At 44.0% G+C, this 17148-nt stretch overlaps 1 protein-coding gene across 1 annotated transcript; it reads right to left on the bottom strand.

Moving 5' to 3' along the window:
- Positions 1–12194: 12194 nt before the first annotated feature.
- Positions 12195–15576, bottom strand: TPBG (trophoblast glycoprotein). The gene has a single exon (XM_079938783.1). It carries the CDS (start codon positions 15427–15429, stop codon positions 14170–14172), a length of 1260 nt encoding a protein of 419 aa, XP_079794909.1. The 5' UTR covers positions 15430–15576; the 3' UTR covers positions 12195–14169.
- Positions 15577–17148: the final 1572 nt, after the last annotated feature.

The raw sequence follows: 17148 nt of genomic DNA, 5'->3' as shown, positions 1-17148 counted from the left end.
GGATGAAGGAAGACTCCCAAGGGCTCATCCTAAAGGATCCCAGACTCAAGCCAACTTAGACCAAAAGGATCAGGGCTGCCTACCAGGGACAGAGCAATGAGCTAGGAGCATCCTGAGTTCCTGAGGATTTCATGGAGCAGGGCTGCCATATCACCTCTGGACTTCAAATCTACGAACTTGTAAGAGAAAGAAGTAAATTCACTTCTACTGAGTTTTCCGCCATTCACAACTAAGCCTAATCCAAATTAACGCACTCGATCTACCCTGCGGACTATGGTACTGCCAGAACCTTTGGAGCCGGTCAGGGCCTCCAAGAAGCCATTGCCATTAGGCAAGTCCTCTTGAGTTAAGCCTCAACCCAGCTTGGAACTCGATTCAGTTTGAAGATGGGCCCGAACTAATTCCATCCAGTCATGTACCATCAACTCTCTGCACTCATTGCTCTTGGCAAAATGTTGGCTGCATATTGAGTTTCTCAAGCAAAACAAAGGATAGTAACAAATCGTCAAACATCCTAAGCGTCAACATTGCTGACTGTGTTTAGTTAAATGCCATTTTTTCCTAACACAAAGTCATAGGATTGAGTGAGGCCTTCCCAAGGAAAAAGCAACTTACCTCCCTCCAGGGGGTAGGTGAGACATACGGAAAAATCTGATTTAATGGTTCTTTGCTTTTTATTTATGTTGCTATATCTTTTATTAAAGATCATCTGGCTAACACTGTGGCAACCTGCGCAAGCAAAACAGTCAAGTGTAGGGGAAGAAGAGGCAACGTAAAAATGCATTTTGTATTTATTCTAAATGTCAATTTAATTGAAAAAGTTGTTTCTTTGCACGGAGAGGTTATTTTGCTGATGCGACCAACAGAGTCAGTTAAAGTAAGCTGGTTTGTACACGAAGATGCAGATGGCTTGAAAAATATCCTTATCACAGCGCACGTCAGGGAGGGTTTACATAGACAGCAGAGGAATCCGTGAAGCTGGGCCTTGCTGAGAACAGTGGGATTAACACCCTGGAAGATACACAAGAAGGCCAGGAGCACTTGTTCTCAGTTTCTCCACCCAGAGGGCAACTGTCCAGCCAAGATTAAGCTGAAAAGACAGGATAAATTATTCTTAGCTCTAACAGGGAGAATTTTACAACCACTCTGATTCAAGTGATAAACACAGACCTCACATCAGATAATTAAGGTCCAAACATTGAAGAGAAGGCTTGAACTGTCTGATTTCTCTCCATTGGTCTTATTATACTGATTTTCAAAACTAAGTTTCACTTTGTGGAAAACATTTCCCCAGAATGGATGCAGCCAATCGCATAAAACTGATTTAAAGCCACAAAGGAAGTCTATGAACCCATCTAGATATTGAAAGTAAAATAGTGATACTATTTGTCTTAAAGAAAGTGCTGGTTTTTTAAGCTATTGTGATTTTTTTTTTCCATTTCAGATTTGCAGATGGAATTCTCACATTGCTCTCTTCCATATACAATATCTTATTCGGGGCCTTATATTTACCATTTCTTCACATACATTAAATACCACTGAAATGTAGTGATTTTGTGTTTATACTTTAACATCAAAAAATGAAAACCTAAGGACTTTGAAACTGAAATTAAATTATTTGGTGACTTATCCATAACCCCAAATACCATACTTGTTAAGGAGAAACCTGTTATATATAGTCTTAACTTCCCTAAGAATATAGCATTGTGGTTATCGTGGTATGTGTGAGAAGAGAAGCAATATAGCACAGTGGTTAAGAAGTGGACTTTAGAGCCAGATTCAAATTCTAGGATCCTGGCTTCCAAATCTTAGCTCTACCACTTACCAGCTATGTGAACAATGGGCAGGTTATTTAACTTCCAAAGTGCCTCGGTTTCCTCATCTATGAAATAATCCCTACTACACCCTCCCATTAAGAGGACAAAATAATTTAATGTTAATGTAGCACTTGGTGCCAAAGCACTTTCTTAAGTAACACAAAATGTCTCTGCAGTTAACAGTAAAAAGCTAATTTAAAACTCCCTACCTATATGTGACCAACTTACTCTCAGGACTATTAGAACATAATACCACCCAACACTTAACTTGATTAGCCAGTATTAAATTATTAAGATTGCAGATTTGCTCGAGCAGTCTCTCTGGTGAATTCATTTCTCATGAGAACACAAATCGAAGGATAGAAAAGATGAAGAAAGGACAGAGTATGAAGTACCCTGGCTGTTAGAGCCAGTCTCCTCCATTCATTCATTCATTCAAAGGTCAAAACCAGCTGGCCCTAAGAACTGACACACTAAATAGTGGCACCATCTTTCGACTTGATCAGGGAAACGTTTTCTTTTTGATTTGTGAGATAAAAACCAATATAAAGTACCATCTTACCTTAACTATTGAAACAGCCATGTATCTCCTGTCTCTCACTACATCACTGCCAGACAGGTCTTCCTGGAGCAAAACAATAAGAGTCTGACTCCATTTTTGATGTTTGTTCTCTGATACTTTCAAGCCCCACTCCTCCCTATTCATCTGTTGCCTCACATCTGGGCAAACCAATAAGAAGTGTGTCATGTATATAAATGTCAAACCACTATGTTGTATACCTGAAACTAATACAATATTGCATGTCAACTATACTTAAAAAAAATTTTTTAAGGGCCAAGGATGCCATTACTCTGTTGGATAACTGCAAAATGGACCAACAAAGACTATGGGTTCTATTGCGTGCAGAGATTTATCAACATGCCAAAGAGTTATTTCAAAACAGACTTAAGACCAGTGTCGCTCAATCCATTAAAGCAGTAATCACCAGGGAGGGGCCTCTAACCCTGACAGTACTGAGTTGGGACTCTCTGTAGGAAGAAACTTATAAATATGAGCAGAGTGAAGTAGAACCCTCCAAAGTATATCCAGTAACCACCAAGTAGAGGTATGGGGGACTTTGCTATAGGGCAAGGAATCAGAAATGAAACAGAGTTCAGCAATTTGACCCAATTGTGAATCCAGAATATACTAAAATAATTTATCCAACAGAGCACTGATTGGCTTTTGTGCCTCTACAACACTGGTTCTAAATTTTAACATCAGCTAAGATGCACCCATTGGCCTTAATCAATACTGGTGCGCAAGTTACAATTACAGCTGGGGATCCCAGTACATTTAAACAATTATAGCTGGGGATCCCAATACATTTGCCTCCTTAGGTAGGAATAAAGCTACCTAAGGAGGCAGAAAACCTGTACTATGAAAATTATAAGACACTGATGAAAGACACTGATAATGACATAAGCAGATGGAAAGATGTACTGTGATCTTGGATTGGAAGAATCAATATTGTTAAAATGACCATACTACCTAAGGCAATCTACAGATTCAATGCAATCCCTATCAAATTATCAGTGGTATTTTTCACAGAACTGGAACAAAAAATTTTTAGTTTGTATGGAAACACAAAAGACCCTGAGTAGCCAAACCATCTTGAGAAAGAAGAACGGAGATGGAGGAATCATGCTCCCTGACTGCAGACAATACTACAGAACTACAGTCATCAAAACAGTGTGGTACTGGTACAAAAATAAACACCTAGATCAATGGAACAGGATAGAAATCCCAGAAATAAACCCATGCACTTATGGTCAATCTATGACAAAGGAAGCAAAAATATACAACGGATAAAAGATAGTCTCTTCAATAAGTGGTGCTGGGAAAACTGGACAGCTACATGTAACAGAATGAAATTAGAACATTCTCTAACAGCATATTCAGAATAAACCCAAAATGGATTATAGACCTAAATGTAAGACCGGATTCTATAAAACTTCTAGAGGAAAAAATAGGCAGGACATTCTTAGACATAAATTGCAGCAACATATTTTTGGATCTATCTCATAAAGTAATGGAAACAAAAACAAATGGGACCTAATTAAGCTTAAAAGTTTTTGCACAGCAAAGGAAACCATAAACAAAACAACCCACAGAATGGGAGAAAATATTTGCAAACAATGCGACCGACAAGGGATTAATTTCCAAAATATGCAAACAGCTCATACAGCTCAATATCAAAACAACAAACAACCCAACTGAAAAATGGGCAGAAGACCAAATATATATCTCTCCAAAGAAGACATACAGTTGGCCAAGAGGCACATGAAAAGACGCTCAGTATCACTAATTATTAGGGAAATGTAAGTCAAAACCAAAATGAGGTATCACCTCACACCGGTTAGAATGGCCGTCATCAAAAAGTCTACGAATAGGGCTTCTCTGGTGGCGCAGTGGTTGAGAGTCCGCCTGCCGATGCAGGGGACACGGGTTAGTGCCCCGGTCTGGGAAGATCCCACATGCCGCGGAGCGGCTGGGCCCGTGAGCCATGGCCGCTGAGCCTGCATGTCCGGAGCCTGTGCTCCGCGACGGGAGAGGCCACAACAGTGAGAGGCCCGCGTACCGCAGGAAAAAAAAAAAAAAAAAAAAGTCTACAAATAATAAATGCTGGAGAGGGTGTGGAGAACAGGGAACCCTCCTACACTGTTGGTGGGAATGTAAATTGGTGCAGCCACTATGGAGAACAGTATGGAGGTTCCTTAAAAAACTAAAAATAGAGTTACCATATGATCCTGCAATCCTGCTCCTGGGCATATATCCAGAGAAAACTTTAATTCGAAAGGATACCTGCACCCAAATGTTCATAGCAGCTCTATTTACAATAGCCAAGATATGGAAGCAACCTAAATGTCCATCGACAGATGAATGGATAATGAAGATGTGGTACATATATACAATGGAATATCACTGAGCCATTAAAAAGAATGAAATAATGCTATTTGCAGCAACATGGATGGACCTGGAGATTATCATACTAAGTGAAGTATGTCAGAGAAGGACAAACACCATATGATATCACTTATATGTGGAATCTTAAAAAAATGATGCAAATTAACTTATTTACAAAACAGAAACAGACTCACAGACACAGAAAACAAATTTATGGTTTCCAAAGGGGAAAGAGGGGGGAGATCTGCTGGCCACCTGGAGAGTGTGTGTGTGTGCGTGTGTGTGTGATTACTCAGGATGAACTTTACTTTATCTGTGATAAGGTCACCATAACATGTGATGGAGCCTTCTAGCAAGCTGCTGCTATCCACCACCTAACCAAGTCAGCCTAGATCAAGGACGAGATTCAAGGGTCAGCACAACTGGCCAAACTTCATGCAGTCATCTTAGTGATGGAAAATGCTTGATCAAAAATTGGTCCAAAGTGTATGTTTTTGCTGCGGAGCAGCTAGGCCCGTAAGCCATGGCTGCTGAGCCTGCGCATCCGGAGCCTGTGCTCCGCAATGGGAGAGGCCACAACAGTGAGAGGCCCGCAGACGGCAAAAAAAAAAAAAAAAAAAGGCCAAAGTGCATGTTTTTACAGAATCTGTAAAAAAAAAAAAAAAAATGTCCAATTAGTCTCACCAATGGCAACAACTCCTTATCCAAGGAGTTGATTGCCCTTTAGATACCTAAGATAAAAATCAAGGTCCACATAAAGTCTGCCCATACTAGAGCCAAAATAAAAGGCCTCCTCAAGACATTTCTTATCCCTTTCAGAGTTCCAGACATTACTGATGGTGACCAAGGCATGCATTTCACTTCTCAAAACAAATACCATAGACTCTAGAACGAGACATTCAATGGAACTTCCGCCTTACTAATGGCCACATGCTGTAAGCCTCAGAGAGCCATAATAGCTTACTTAAATAAGTTCAACATCAATGAAATGAGACATAGCACATCAGCAATCAAACATCAGTGGTGAATTATAATTGAGTCTGATTTCATCTGTGATGTCTGAGTATTGACAGCTTTCAAGCCCATACCCCCCCCCCCGCCCACTTTCTGTCCCACACTGGGGCAAGCTCCTAAGAAGGCCCATAAGCTTCATCCCTTGGCCCCTGCTGGGTAGTTAAAACCACAAATACCCCAACTCTCACTCTGGTCCCACCCCTTAATCACAATGAAAAACAAAGCCAAGCTCTACCCTCCCAGAAAATCCCGTATGGGAGTCATAAACCTTTTGCTACCCTCTTTATGCATGTGTGGTGTCATCAGGCTTGATATCCAAACTTATTTGGGGAGGGGATGTGGATCTCACCCACGAGGGGATGACCACATCTATGCGTATCACTCCGCTGCTCATAGACCTCCAATAACACCCCCACTGTCCACTGAATTAAATAGAAACTATTGATCGTAACTACAGATTTATCTTTCTAGTCTCCCTCTCCACTATTCTCCTTGATACACATCATGCTTCAAATGCTGCTGTTCCCAGAACGCACCTGGTCTTTAATTGCCTCCATTCTCTGTGCTTATGCTCTGTCCTGAGTTTTCTCTTCTACCCACTGTCTCTATCGGCCCTTCTTCAAAATCATCTTAAAAGCCAATCCTCCATGAACGATTTTCTGAATCTTCCAATTAGACAAGCTCTCTCCCTGCTTTGAACCCCATATCACACAGTTTGAATCTCTGGCAGTGCTTTATCACATTCTACCCTATAACAAAGTCATTCACATCTTATTGCTCCTGAAGCTCAGGGGTTGACAGCACAGGTCCTGGAAACAGACCAAAAAAAAAAAAAAAAATCCCACATCTGATTCTTGCTACCTGGTTGTGCTTGGGCAAGTCACCTAGCATCTCTAAACCTCAATTTTCTCTTCCAATGAGAATAAGATCTTACACATGAAGGGTTTTGCCTAGAATCTGATGCATACTAAGAACTCAATAAAATGTTAGCTATTATCATTGTTTATCCTCTCAACTGGATCAGAAGCAATTTTATGTCATAAACTCATTTTTTAATCCAATGCAACAACAGTGTCTGGTATATAGAAAGCATTGAATAGATATCTATTGAATGAACTGAATAAATGGCTCATAGGACTTCACTGAAATTTTAAAGCAGATTAACAGTAAGATCAGCACAGTTAAATCACGTGCATGAATGTAAATTAATTCTAAGAACACACACACACAAATCATCTAAAAAGAGAGTAGAATTCAGGAAAACATAGGTTTGTCTTAAAAACTGCTTGCTAACTTGTAACTAGTTTCCCAGAGGTTCCTCCACACCCCATATCACCTCTCCCAACCCTGCAACACACACATACACACTCTTATAACTGGGTTATGGACTTAGCTATCTTCTAATTTTGGTATTTTAACAGAGAGTAGACATTTGTGGATCAAAAACAGTGACAAGTTAATTAGCCACTTAGAGTTTCTTTCTGTTCAAAATCCTGTCCACAGAGCATTCAGTACTTTGTTTAAGAAAATCATATAGTGAACGATGTTGTTCCACATTTAATATTCTTAAATAGACATCAAAAATATTTTTAGAGTTTAGAAGAAAAAGATTACCCTCTGCTGCAGTAATTCTCATTCAAGGATCTGCTTTAAGGGAAAAATATGGGAGACGTAGAAACACAGGTAGGTATAACGATGCTTATGAGAACATTAGCAAGAAACATCCTATGTGTGTAAAATATGTGATTGTCTGCAGTACTTTAAACTATTAAAATAGCTTTTTTTTTTTTTTGCAGTATGCGGGCCTCTCACTGTTGTGGCCTCTCCCGTTGCGGAGCACAGGCTCTGGACGCGCAGGCTCAGCGGCCATGGCTCACAGGCCCAGCCGCTCTGCGGCATGTGGGATCTTCCCGGACTGGAGCACGAACCCGTGTCCCCTGCATCGGCAGGCGGACTCTCAACCACTGCGCCACCAGGGAAGCCCTGAAATAGTTTTTAATGGTAGTAGGGGATGGTCACAACATTGTGAGTGGAAAGGCAGGTACAGCGTGATGCCAACAGGAAGCAGTTTATCTCAACATTAAGGCACTTTTCCTTAGTGATAGGATTATTCATGGTGTTTGTCCCCACTGTATTTTTAAATAATCTACGAGAAACATGAGTTAATTTAAAAATATGTCCTTTAGGGCTTCCCTGGTAGCGCAGTGGTTGAGAGTCCGCCTGCCGATGCAGGGGACACGGGTTCGTGCCCCGGTCTGGGAAGATCCCACATGCCGCGGAGCGGCTGGGCCTGTGAGCCATGGCCGCTGAGCCTGCGCATCCGGAGCCTGCGCTCCGCAACGGGAGAGGCCACGACAGTGAGAGGCCCGCGTACCGCAAAAAAACAAAAAACAAGTGTCCTTTAAATGTTTGATAGCCATGTGTTTGCCATGATCTATAAAAATAACTACAGAATGTGTCTAATTGAAAGATTAAAGCCTTCCTTGAAGGCATTTAACTAGCTGTATTGTCAAACTCAGGGAATCTGCATTGCACATAGAAAGGAACGTTTGTAAATTGACTGACCTGATGTTTCAGTCAGCCCAGCTCTCCTGTGTGCAAGTCGTCACCTTGAAATGTTATGTATCATGGTTCTCTTTAGGGGAAGAAAACACAAAGTTGTACAAATAGGACTGTGGGGGGGCAACAGGGAGGTCAGGAGAACTGTAAACTTCCACTTTAAAAAAGCCTATCTTGATAACATCTTCAGGTTCTTGAAAACATATTCCCAAATATTTACTTTTCACAAAAATATTATAGTTGGTAATATTTTAAGCTTTGGCTTCCTTAAAAGCAAATGTATCCTTACATTCACCAAGTCCAAATGGGAACCACCAATAAATCCTATTAGCAGAACATGTCAGCTAAACTGCATTTCTGTTTTTATAAACACTTACATACAGGTTTGTGACGTGGTAACCATGATCCTGAATCTTATACCACATTTTCATTTTCAGTAGCCAAGCAAACCTCATGAATTTCCCACGTGACACATTAAAAGGCACCGATGATAGATTTTTCTCAAAATTCACGTAAGATGAGAGACCTTTTGCGATCTGTGGCATGCATGCTACAGGACATTGGGACTGTCCTGAGTTTGGTCCTGTATATGTAGAGACAGTGAACTGGCACAGCAGCAGCAGAGCTGCTGGGGTTTGGCCTGTCAGTCCACTGGTTTTCCAGGGTGATGATGGATTTCCGTCGATTTGGATTCCCTGTTTGGTCTCGGTCCTCAGAGGATGGGTGGTAGCCTGCACCCGGAGTGGGTTCCAGCCGGGAGAGCCGAGCAGAGCATGCAAAGCTGCCTGCTCACCTGGTGACTGACCGACTTCACGGCCTGTGAACTTGGTCTCATTTGTTTGGTGTTCTCACCAGCTGAGCTAACTCATCTTTTAAGATAGAACTGCACAGGCTCGCACAGCTTTCCAGAGTTGTTTTCTCTTCCAAAGAAATATCACCATTAAATTTCCGAAATATTTCCTATCATACTATGGACTCAGAGGAACTTTATGGAAGCATATTCTGGGGTCTGACACTAATTTTTTGCATGCACTGAAAGTGAAATTTAAACAAATGTAGTGAATGTTTGAGCACAAAGCAAAAACAATAAAACAAATTCACGTCAATTGCCTTTTTTTAAATTAGACAAGAGAATTTCAAAGGTCTCAAGGTAGGTAATTAGCAATACCACCATGTGGCAAAAAAAGAACTAGAAAGGGAGTCTGGAACCCTGAGATCTAGTCCTAGTTGTTGCTATTTAACATGTCACAATTATCAGGTTTTCATTAGTAGAATGGGAAACTGGGCTTGACACATTTAAGAGCCCATCCAATTTTGAAATACTAAGAATTCTTTTTCTTGTCAAAAATACATAAATCATATATTAAATGTTTTTAAATCTAGATTTTTTTAACCCATGACAAAATTAGAGCTGCTAAAATGTTTTAAGATAAAACATAAAACCAGCCTGCATTTTTATTTTATTTTTTTTTTGCGCGGTACGCGGGCCTCTCATTGTTGTGGCCTCCCGTTGCGGAGCACAGGCTCCGGACACGCAGGCTCAGCGGCCATGGCTCACGGGCCCAGCCGCTCCACGGCATGTGGGATCTTCCCGGACCGGGGCACGAACCCATGTCCCCAGCATCGGCAGGTGGACTCTCAACCACCGCGCCACCAGGGAAGCCCCAGCCTGAATTTTTAATCAAACATTACTAGGGATGGAAAAATACCTGTACAAAACATCCTCAAGGAGCTGTTTTTCTCCTCCTAAAAGACAGGATCACCTAGACAATACAGAATGTATTTTCTTAAACTAATTATTTTCTAGTGCAGTGCTGCAGTATTACTGAAAGATTTTAAAAATACATCATCAAGGTATTTTTCATATATGATCTAGAAATATAATTTCCTCCTTCCCTCTCCTTTACTGTGAAAGATCCTTGCACAAGTGTAAAAGTGAAACTTGAATCTCATCTGAAAAATGTCTGTCTTCACTGCAGGGTGCTGCTCTCTGAAGGCTGGATTTTGGAGCAGAAAGAAAGCACGGGCCAAACTGGTTTTAACTTGCAAACCAGCAGAAATGATAGGAAAGATTCCCAAGCTAGAGCTGCAAAGCCTCTGATGTCCTAAAGAAGGTAAGCCTCCTATTTGGAACATTAGTCCAAAAGGGACAGAGTCAAACGAAATCCCTAAGGAAACAATCATAGTTCATTTGGGACCTTCTTTTTTTCCACCCACTTTAATTAAAAAGTCAGATAACAAAGCTGTAACTTATTTCCGATTAAATATTGAGAGGAGCATAATCCACATTTGCTGCCAATCAAGGTATTTTAAAGGAATGTACCTTTTATTTCAACCAATCCTTCCTCCGCCTCTGAAAAAAAAAAAAAAGAAAAATCTTGTCTATTATCGATAGTATCAATTTAAGTAGCTCTTTTTTCTTTAAAAAATGTTATCAAATGTGCTTCAAAGAATCCTTATAAGAAAGATCTATCAGTTATAAGGTATAAGTGTGCCTCATGGGTCACCATTGAGTCGCATGGGGCAGCAAAATTGATGATACATATATTAATGTTGCAAACTGAACTGTTACATTGAAAAGGGCGAGTTACAATTCAGGGTCAAAGAGCTGTATTAGCCTAAATTCTTGCCACTTTAAATTGAAATTTATTGGACGTTTTAATAGCTTTTTAAATTGAGGGATTTATCAAGTACCTAAATTTTTAAGTATTTTTCTAACTTTCTTCAAATGAAACTTGTAAAGGAAAAATGAAGGGTGTTTTCTGCTGAAACATTTGCTGAGTAATAAAAAGTATCACCAACCAAAATAATTTTGAAAAATGGACTATTTGTAGGTTTCTAGGATCAATAATGCATAATGGTACTAAAGAACAGTGTTTAAAACAAGTACACTTAAAGTGATACTTTCATTTTCTTTTTGCCTATAATCCTTATTGGATTTATATAGCACCTGTCTGCCAAGGAACTCAGACTGCCTTATAAGCTTATAGACTTCGAGTATTATGACTACACAATAACAAATGTTTTCAAGCAGTAATATTTTTTACCTTAAGAATATCTATTGCCATGTACTGGGGAAGAGCAAGCAGTGATATGATATAAAATTGGGAAGTTTATACAAAGGAAGAAGCAAGGGGGTGAAAAAGAAGCAGAAAATCATAAACTTCAAAAACGCCATCACCTAATGGGCAAAAACTCGGCTTCACTGTATCACAGATTCTGCTTCAGTGAGTTGATGAGAAAAGCTAGACTGACAAATCGAGCGCTTTCCTGGATGTTAGATAGAGCTCAGCTTTTAACTGTTAGATTATCACATGATGAAGGAGAAATCATTCTTCTGAACGGAGACTCTATAAATTTTACAATTTGTTGTTTCCTACAATATCAGCAGACTTAGCAATGAAAGCCCATCGGCAGCGTATTCCTAAGATGGTGTGCTTTTATTTATTAGATGTTTTCACTATTTTTTGGCTGTGTTTTGGCATCACCCTTAGGAAATAATGGCAGCCAGCCAGTTTATGAATTCCTGGTGAACACTTAAAATGTTTAATGGAATAATATTAAGTACCATATATTTAACCTTTTCTTAGGAATTGTAGGATCTGACGTATAACCCCAAAATAATGCATACTGTTTCATAAAATGAGCCTTAAGGAACTTAATGTAGTTAAAATTAAAACATCATATTCTGTCTGTCTAATCTAATCTAAACAAGGAACAGATTCAGATATTTTTAGCTCTATTTTGAAAACTTCTGAATTTAACTCAAAGAGGAAAAAGCTTTCTATGCTTCTATTGTAAAAAAGATTTCTAGAACTAAAGTACTGTCTAATCCTATTTCATTTATAAAAGTATGGAAAACTAAATTTTATTTCAAATATAAAACACCCCCGAACATGATCTTTTTTTTTTTTTTTTCTGGACGTGGGCCTCTCACTGTTGTGGCCTCTCCCGTTGTGGAGCACAGGCTCCGGACGCGCAGGCTCAGTGGCCATGGCTCACGGGCCCAGCCGCTTCGCGGCATGTGGTATTTTCCCAGACCGGGGCACGAACCCGTGTCGCCTGCCTCGGCAGGCGGACTCTCAACCACTGCGCCACCAGGGAAGCCCACCAGAACATGATCATTTTAAAGGGAAAGAAGGGCCCTAAGACTTACTGGCACAAGTTTACCTACACTTTAAATTAAGCAGTAATGGCTAAATTAAAAGTCACTTTATATAAGAGTTTAGAGACTAATGGAATTTACTTTTAAACTTACTTGGCAAATAATAAACTCTGAAAAAAAATCTTGTCTATTATTGACAATATCACTTGATTAATCAATTGCTTTTATTTACACCTAAGTGTGATTTATTCTTCACAAAGGTGTATATACTAACATAGAGTTTAGCTAAAGTCAAAATGTCCCCAAATTCTTAAGTGCTGAACTGAACATAAGAACCTACGATTAGTTGAGACACTCATTTGTAAACATAGACAGTTATCTCTGGTTATTTCCTCAAATTCATATCCTACCATAACAATTATTTTTTAAACACATTAGCAGTCTCTGATAATCAAACTGTCAACCCTATAGGTACCATTTTAAGCATTTAAAAAAATATATTCTCAGGAAAATCTAAGTTCCAATTTACATTATGACCTTATAACTTTTTAAAGTTACTCTTTTAAATCTTTTATTTTAGAATATTCTATGTCTTAAGACACTTCATTTTCATACATTTATTTGCATTATATTTGTTTCATACTCTGCTCTAAAAATCCACAGAACAATTTCACATGGAGAGTTTTATTATGTAAATAATTTTGTTCTGTCCTAACAACTTAGTCTAGAAAAAGCCCCACACTGTGAACTGCTTATCATACCGAACTCTTCCCTCTTAGGAACTTTATAATGCTTTTACAAAATAGTTTAATGAATAGCATTAACTTTCACATGAATATTCAAATTCTCTATGTAAACCCTGAAAGGATCCACCATCTCAAAACTATCTCCAAAGTCTGTCTGTATAAGACACTGCTCCCGTTTCATTCTCAGCTATAATAACGAATACCTTAATTATCATCAGAACCAAGACCATTTAATATCACTGCCCCTAATCTTTTTTTCAAATAGTAAACTTGAACACAACTGTAATTCTTTTAAGAATCTTTATTTAATTTTTTTGGAACAATTTAGTTTGCTGGATCTCGATGCAGTTTATAAAAAAACGTCAGCACAGTTTCATATAAACTGCAATCAGAAAAGTAACTTGTCAAAGAAGTTATCTGAAGTTGCAAGTTATTTTTTGTAATATGCAGAACAGGAAAATGTAAGCATGCTCTCAGATGCAGGCGCTCCTGTGTGCTATGGAGTTACTTTGAAGAGCTTGCTAAGGTCTGCGGGCAGTTTATGGAATGCAATCATTCTCTCCACAATTTTGGTACATGAGAATAAAACTGATATTTATGAAATACGTCTTTTTCTCAAAAAAGTTGAGGCAGCTTTTGTTGAATGCTATCTGTGGGAGTACACTTGATAACCTTGAGCTGTACTAAGAGAAACAGCCAGCCAGGAGGCCATGTTCATGCTGAAACTTGAAAACATCCCTCCAGACGTGTTGATTTCCCAGAAAAGGAAGAGGATAAAACACTAAGCACAGTTGTCCATTGTCTTACAGTAGCAGAACACACCAAGAAACTTTACATAAGGGAGCAAACTCCCTTCACTGCTTTCAGTCAAGGTCAGTGGCAGCTACAGTGGAGGGTGGTGGTGCAGCAAGCCTAGGACAGGACAAAAGCTGAAGTCTACATCTCATGCATAGCTGTCCTTGTTCTGTCCTCGCGCGGTTCTCAGACATCCGAATTAGAACTGAGGTTTGTTAACCTGGGGTCCGCATTGATTTCATATCTGTAATGATACCCTTCCATGTGATCCCTGCAGGCATCTCTGATGTTATGCATCCACTTTTTTATCCCTTTGCGGTTCAAATACAAAACCAGTAGGAAAATGGCGCCTATCAGGGCTAAAACAATACCCAGGAAGACATAAGACGTCTGCAGGGATGGAGGAAGGATAGGGTCACAGTCCAGGTCGGAGCTGTTGAGTTCCAAGAGGACCCGATTCCTCATTTTTTCCGGGAATGCACAGGTGAGCCTGGCTTTGCCCTGCACTACCTCTGTCTCCTTGAGCCAGGCCACCATGTCCGCCATGTGGCAGTCACAGACCCAGGGATTGTCGTCCAGGAAGACCCTGACGTGAGGCAGGCTTTGCAGCTCTGCCAGGGTGCCGTTGTGCAGGACCTTGAGGGCGTTGTTCTCCAGGTGGAGGCTTTCGAGGTGTGTCAGGTTGCGGAAGGACACATAGGTCAGGCTCACCAGCGAGTTGTTGCGCAGGTCCAGGTGCCTGAGGCCGGGCAGCTGGGCCAGGACGTCGCGGGGCAGGTAGAGGAGGCGGTTGCTGACCAGCTCCAGGCGGCGGAGCCCGCGCAGCGCGTGGCCTGCTCGCAGGGCCGCTGCCACCGCACCCTCAAAGCTCCGGTTCTGCAGCTCGGCGGCAGGGGGCACGATGCGGTTCAGGATCAGTTCCACCAGGGGGCTGGGGGCCGCGACGCTGGCGTTGCCGCCCGAGAAGGCGAAGGGGCTGAGGTCGGCCAGCGGGTTGTGGCTGAGGTCGAGCTGGCGCAGGCTGGGCAGATGCGCGAAGGCGCCGGCGCGCACCTCCTCCAGGTGGCTGCCGCTGAGGTTGAGCGCGGCCAGCTCGGCCAGCGGCGGCCGGCGGGCGAAGGCCCCGGCGGGGAGCACTGCCAGCTGATTGCCGGTGAGGAAGAGGTTGCGCACGTAGGGGGGCAGGTCCGCGGGCACCTCGGTCAGGTTGCGGTTAACGCACTTGACGGTGCGCGCCGCCTCGGAGCACTCGCACGCCGGGGGGCATCGGCCCGACAGCTGGGGCTGGGCGGACGCCGCGGAGACCGGGAACGCCGAGGAGGTGGACGAGGACGCAGAGGAGGGGAGGGAGGACGACGAGACCCAGCCCAGGAGGACCAGCGCCAGCCGTGCCAGCCGCAGCCTCCCGTCCCCGGCGGCGGGGCCCCGGGAGCACCCCCCAGGCATCGCGGCTCGGGTCTCCCCGGAGCTGAGCTGGGACGCTGCCCGCTCCGAAGGTTCGGGAGGTTGGGCCCGGAGGGCGCGGGCCGGACGAAAGCGTCTGGAGAAAACTTTCGTCTTGTGGAAGCTGAGGAGGGCCGCTGCCGCCGCCGCTGCCGCAGGAACTTGGCTAACCCCCTCGCCGCCGGGCGTCCCCCTCCCGGGGCCGAGTCCCCCGCCCCTTCCCTCCAGAAAGTACGCACGGCGGGTCGGGAGGCTCAGTGCCGCGCTCTTCCTCCGCGCCTCTTCCAGCAGCCGCCCCCGGGTGGCACCTCCTCGCCTCTTTTGTTGGCGCCTCGCGCAGGATCTGCGGCGCGACCTGGGACAAGCGGGAGAGAAGCGTGAGGGGCAGCGGCGCCCGCAGCTCCCCGAGTGCAGGAACCGGCCTCTGCCAGCCAAGTCGTCCCCACTCGGTACCCGAGACCTCCCTCCTTTAAGCCCGTCCGAGCCTCGCCTCCCCCAGCGCGCCACGCAGATCCGTACCCCGGGAGAGGGGCGCGCGACCCGAGATGCCGGAGCGCAAAGTCTGTCGTCTGCTGCGGCCCCTACTATATATACCCTTGCAGCTCCCGCCCTCCTCCTTTCCCGATCCCACTCGTCCTGTCCCCCACCCCCCACCCCCGCTCCCCCGCTCCCCCGCATCGAACTTCTCGCTTAATCCCCGGCGGCTCCCGGCCAAACTTCTCACTCTCCCAGGTCCTTCCCCCCACCGTCTCCGCAGACTACCTGCCTTCCGGGGTCTCCGCCCCCCGCCCGGACTTCTCCTCCCGGCCCAGGTGAGGATGAGAGGGAAGTTTCAAGCTACAGGAGTATTTTCATCTCTCAGAACCCTCTCGGATTAAGTGGAGGAGCGTATAGCTGGCGCCCCCAAGCCCGCGCCCCCTCCAGCCCCTCGGATCCGAGGGCATTCCAGTCATCTCCTAAAGGGAGGGGAGAGGCCTCGAACAAAGCGACGGCGGAACCCGGACCTGCGCTCCTCTCCTGCCAGAGGGCGGGGAGGGGCCCCGGAGCTGCCTTCTCCGCCACCTCCCCACCGCTCACCTCCGCGCGCCCGCCCGCCCGCCACCTCCCGAGACAACTCCCAGTCCCACCGGAGTCGCGGGGACTTCTCGGGTCCGAGCTGCGCGCCGACTCTCCTCGCACCCCAGCCCCAGGCCCAACCTCCGCAGCTGGGAAAAACCAATCCGGGGGGCGGGGGAGGGCAGGCCTGCCGGAGTGGCTGCTCCGGCCGCGCGGCCAGCCTCGGCGGACCTCGGTGGGGGGATTGAATAAAGGAGGCGAGGGGGGAGTCTGCGCCGCGCACCTCCCCCTGGTGGAAACTGACGAGGAATGCGCCAGAAAAGGTGAGGGAATCCCTTCTTCTCCCCCTTCCCCGACATTCCATGGTGGTTCCTCGTTTTGCATACTGGACTTACCTTGGACAGGAACAAAACCGCTGGTGAATCTCGTGGAATTCGTCCTGATTCGGGCACTTATGGCAGTAACCGGGTAGATTTAGGCGTCACAGAGCAACGCGAAGCAGCAGCGTAAAGAAGGGAGCTGAAAATGCACAGCGGCAGCGGTAAAACGCCCAGCAGCCTGCAAGGGAGTTTCGCGAGTCTTCCCACCAAAGTGATAACGTTAGACTGCCAACTTCAGATTTAGGTGTAATTAACGCGTCCCTACCTGTCCCGCCCCCGCACTTCT

The sequence above is a fragment of the Stenella coeruleoalba genome, assembly GCF_951394435.1.
Source record: "Stenella coeruleoalba genome assembly, chromosome: 12".
Lineage (NCBI taxonomy): Eukaryota > Metazoa > Chordata > Mammalia > Artiodactyla > Delphinidae > Stenella > Stenella coeruleoalba.
Note: the sequence above shows the minus strand (reverse complement) of the source record. Positions and strands in the feature narration are given on the sequence as shown.

Bases quoted from the DNA above. Each gene is read 5' to 3' on its own strand.
- TPBG (XM_079938783.1), bottom strand. From the start codon at position 15,429: ATGCCTGGGGGGTGCTCCCGGGGCCCCGCCGCCGGGGACGGGAGGCTG.